A 4,121-nucleotide genomic window follows, 5' to 3' on the forward strand; every position below is an offset into this window, starting at 1 on the left:
AAAGAAAAGAGAGAAAGAAAAGAAAAAATAAAAGAAAATAGGAAGGAAGGAAAGAAAGAAGAAAGAAAAGAAAGGAGATATTTATCATGCATCTCCAGAAACTGATAAAACAGACCAAAAGGAAGAAAGGAAAGAAGAAAAGAAAAGAAAAGAAAAGAAAAGAAGGAAGGAAGGAAAGAAAGAAAGAAAGAAAGAAGAAAGAAAAGAAAGAGAAAGAAAGAAAGAAAGAAAGAAAGAAAGAAAAAAGAAAGAGGAAGAAGGAAGAAGAAGAAAGAAGAAGAAATCAACTCATCTTACAAAAAACTCTTATCTGTTAAGGAAGAGAGACATGGAACTAAAGCTTAATATAGAATCAGAATCTAGAAAAAAGTTGTTTCCGGACATGGGGAACTTGAGCACATTAGTAGCCAGGAGGAAGAGCCCTTAGAGCTATGGTTCTCAATCCTGGCTGCACAACGGAATCACCGAGGAGAGCTTTTAACAGCCCTGTGCCCAGGCCACAACCCTAACCAATTAAATCAGATCTCGGGATGGGGCTTAAGCTTCAGCATTTTTTTAAAGTTCCAACATGCAGCCAAAGCTGACAACCACTGCCTGAGGCAGAGAAACTGAAGTTGTAGGAGAGGGGCAAGACTGGTTGTGCCATTTGTGGAGCCCAGTGCAAAATGGAAATGTGGAGCCCTCTTGTCCAAAAATCACTAAGAATTTAAAGACAGCAACAGCAGAACAATAAACCAAACTCAGGGCCCTTCTAAGTACGTGGTCCTGTGTGATTGTACAGATCACACACCCACGAAGCCAGCTCTGGAACAAGGGAAATTGAAGGAAAATGGTCCAGGGAGCAAATAAATATTCAGGAAAAACTCTCACATCGAAGAGGCAAAGAGGAAAAATCAGGCTACAAGATGGAGAAATCCTAAGGTGGAAAGAAGAGTGAAAAGAATGTATATTAGACAGCCCTGGAGAGACAAGAGCGGTAGCTGAGGGAGTGTGCGGACCTGGTTTTCCAGCAGCCACTAAGAGGACTGCTCTGAGGGCTGTAAGAGAGTTAACGGTAAATGAAGGAAAGTAATGGCAGGCGGTACAACGGGCCTGAATGAGACTGGGTAATACACGTCTTCAAGGAAATCAGTGAGCATATTTACGTGATTTCTGCCAGCATTGTTCAGCAGCCCAGGAGCAGGGAAAATGGATGGCTGGTTGCCCATGGGAAGTTTGGAAGTACTGTAGGTCGTCATCTGTGGAGGGCACCATCTTCATTTTCAGAGCTTGGTGATGGCTTGGGAAATGTGGTAGAAGTAGAGTTGGCTCCTCTCTACCTTCCATATCCATTCCACACATAAGCCATCTCTTCTTGTTTTAATGCTTATTTATTTTTGAGAGAGAGAGAGAGAGAGAGAGAGAGCACGTGTGTGTGTGTGTGTGAGCAAGGGGCAGAGAGAGAGAGGGAGACAGAGAATCCCAAGCAGGCTCCGCGCTGTCAGCACAGAGCCCCATGCGGGGTTCGAACTCACTCAGTGTGAGATCATGACGTGAGGTGAAATCAAGAGTCGGGCGCTTAACCAACTGAGCCACCCCGGCGCCCCATCTTCTGGTCTATACTTCTGAGTAGGCTTCATCATTATGAGAGAAAATTTGCTAAATGCTCATTTACACATGGCACCATACCATGTAGCCCAAAACAACTGACAAGTGGCTTAGCAATTACCTTCTGTATCATACACAAACCCCTCATAATGCAATGTATTTCTCCTTATTATGTCTATGTTGTATAATTCAACCCAAAATATATCACTAACCTTCTTTTTTTAAATGTGTGTAAAGGCAGCAAATATAAAGCCTATTGACCCCGTCTCAGGCTGTCCTACTGACATCCTGGCCATTGACCAAATGCTCAAAAAGAAGCAGAATTGGACAGTGACTGATGCGGCAGCTATTAAACAGCCCGTGAGTATTCACTGTTGGCACCTTCTCAGAAAGCACTGATGAGAATATTTTCCATTTCAATACTACAACCATAAACCCCAACGTTATTTTTTCTGCTCTATGTCTTTAAAACAAGACAAGCTCATTTCTCACTTTTACCCATGGCAATGACGCTTCTTGCTCTGTAATCAAGTGGATTCAAATGTTAACTGTTATAATTCATCCTGCTAATCACCCATGGAACCATACCCAGCATCGCTTCTGGGACATTCATTTGTTTCATGCTGGAAATAGCAACTAGGTAAGGCAGCCAGCTGTCACGGTGAGGGGGGTGTACTGAGGGAACCACGATGAGTGAAAGCATCTCGATTACAGCAGCTAAAAGGATAGTTCAGGAGCACTTGCCAGGTGCCAAGCACGGTGCCATATAGGTGCTCCACAAGTACTCGACGGGTACTGATTCATTTACTGATCACAACAGTGCTTCCAGATAGGTGCTGTTATGGTTCTTTGTCATTTTAGAGATAAGCACAGAGAGGTTCACTTGTCTAAAGGCAGAAGGAATAGAGGAATAGAGCCAGAATTAGAAACACGAGCCGTGTGGCTCTGGAATCCACATTTTTAACCATAACTCTGTGCTCCCTGACTACCTTTGTGCCGTGACATCTTAGCAGCTTTTGTACTCCACAGAGACAGACCGGGGTATGTGTATTTCATGCCGCCTTTTTTCTGCACGTGACACTAATGATCAAGGTCTCCTGGATGGTTTCCACCTCCTTGGCCTTTACAGTACTGCATCTTGCAGCTCTGTGTCCCTTCCTCTCGGTTTTCTTTCCTGAATGTTCATCCCTTCAGTCTTGATGGTTCTTCGTTTTCCTACTGCTCTTCCCATTATAGGCACTCGTCCAGTCATTTGTTCAGTAAATATTTATACATTATTAACAAAGTTCTAGGTTTACGGGATACCACGGGGGAGGAAAAAACAGAGTTCCTGGCCTCCATGAGCTTGGAGTGAGGGTGAGAAGGAAATAAACAGTAGTAATACATGGGGATAAGTGAAACAACAGGTGAGGTCGGCACTGGACGCCACAAGAACACAAAGGAGTGGGCTCCCAACCTCTGCTCATCATGGCACTTACTCATGCTGGAATAAATGGAGGCTCCTTATAGCCGGAGGCCTCCAACCCAGAGTACCGGCTGCCCCAAGGGCTAAGGAGCTTGAGGAAGGCAGTCATTTGGCATACCTGTAAACCAGTCACAACAGAACTTTGGGGATCTCTGCATTAAGTGAAGGAAAAGCCAGGGCAAGCATTCTTTGCACTGTCTCAATCTACCCTTCTTGTTTCAGCTGCCACCTATACACAGGTAACTCTTAAATCTGTCTCTAGCCGAGACTTCTTTCCAGTACTTTCACCTTAGCTCATTGGCTGCCTGATGAACATTTTTACCTCACTGTCTCAGCCTATCTAACTCTACCAGTCCAAACCAAACTCGTCATCTGCATCAGACGGGCTCTTCCTTGGGGATTCCGTATGTCAGCTGCTGATACCACCCTCTACCCAGTCAATGAAACTAGAAGGCCAGGAGTCACCCTTAATTTGTGAATTGTCCTCGCTCCTCACATCCACCTACGACCAAATCTGGCTACTCTTGTTCTCCTGAAAATTTTTCAAATCTGTCTCCTTCATCCCATCCTATCACTACTGCCTTCACTAGGCCCTCATTAGGTCTTGCCTGGACCCCCCAACCTCCTATCCCTACCTCACAGCTGCTCCCCTCCACCCACTCTCCACACAGCTGCTCATGATCTAACATAAAGATCCAGCTCTGCCCCTGTCCTGCTTAAGAACGAATGCTTCCCTCTCAACAATGGCAGGATTTTTCAACTCTATTTTCTGCTCCACACTCTGAGAGACTTATCTCCCTTCCATCAGAAACAGGTGGTAATTGTGGTACCTGACTGGCTCAGTCGGTGGAGTGTGCCACTCTTGATCTCAGGGTTTAAGTTTGAGCCCCACATTAGATGGAGAAATTACTTAGAAAAGAAAAGAAATGAAATGAAAAGAAAAGAAAAGAAGAAAAGAAGAAGGGGAGGGGAGGGGAGGGGAGGGGAGGGGAGGGAAGGGAAGGGAAGGGAAGGGAAGGGAAGGGAAGGGAAGGGAAGGGAAGGGAAGGGAAGGGAAGGGAAGGGAAGG

At 45.0% G+C, this 4,121-nt stretch overlaps 2 protein-coding genes across 7 annotated transcripts in view; one reads left to right on the top strand and one right to left on the bottom strand.

Moving 5' to 3' along the window:
* The window catches only part of CDC27 (cell division cycle 27), an 803,505-nt gene that overhangs the window by 650,530 nt on the left and 148,854 nt on the right, over positions 1-4,121 (bottom strand). The window lies entirely within an intron of this gene.
* The window catches only part of EFCAB3 (EF-hand calcium binding domain 3), a 64,932-nt gene that overhangs the window by 59,658 nt on the left and 1,153 nt on the right, over positions 1-4,121 (top strand). For all 6 annotated transcript variants that reach the window (XM_049637599.1, XM_049637600.1, XM_049637602.1 and 3 more), the window contains one exon: positions 1,825-1,947. In XM_049637599.1, the coding sequence (XP_049493556.1) occupies positions 1,825-1,947 (123 nt within the window). The remainder of the gene's footprint in view (positions 1-1,824; positions 1,948-4,121) is intronic.

The sequence above is a fragment of the Panthera uncia genome, chromosome E1 (genome assembly GCF_023721935.1).
Source record: "Panthera uncia isolate 11264 chromosome E1, Puncia_PCG_1.0, whole genome shotgun sequence".
Lineage (NCBI taxonomy): Eukaryota > Metazoa > Chordata > Mammalia > Carnivora > Felidae > Panthera > Panthera uncia.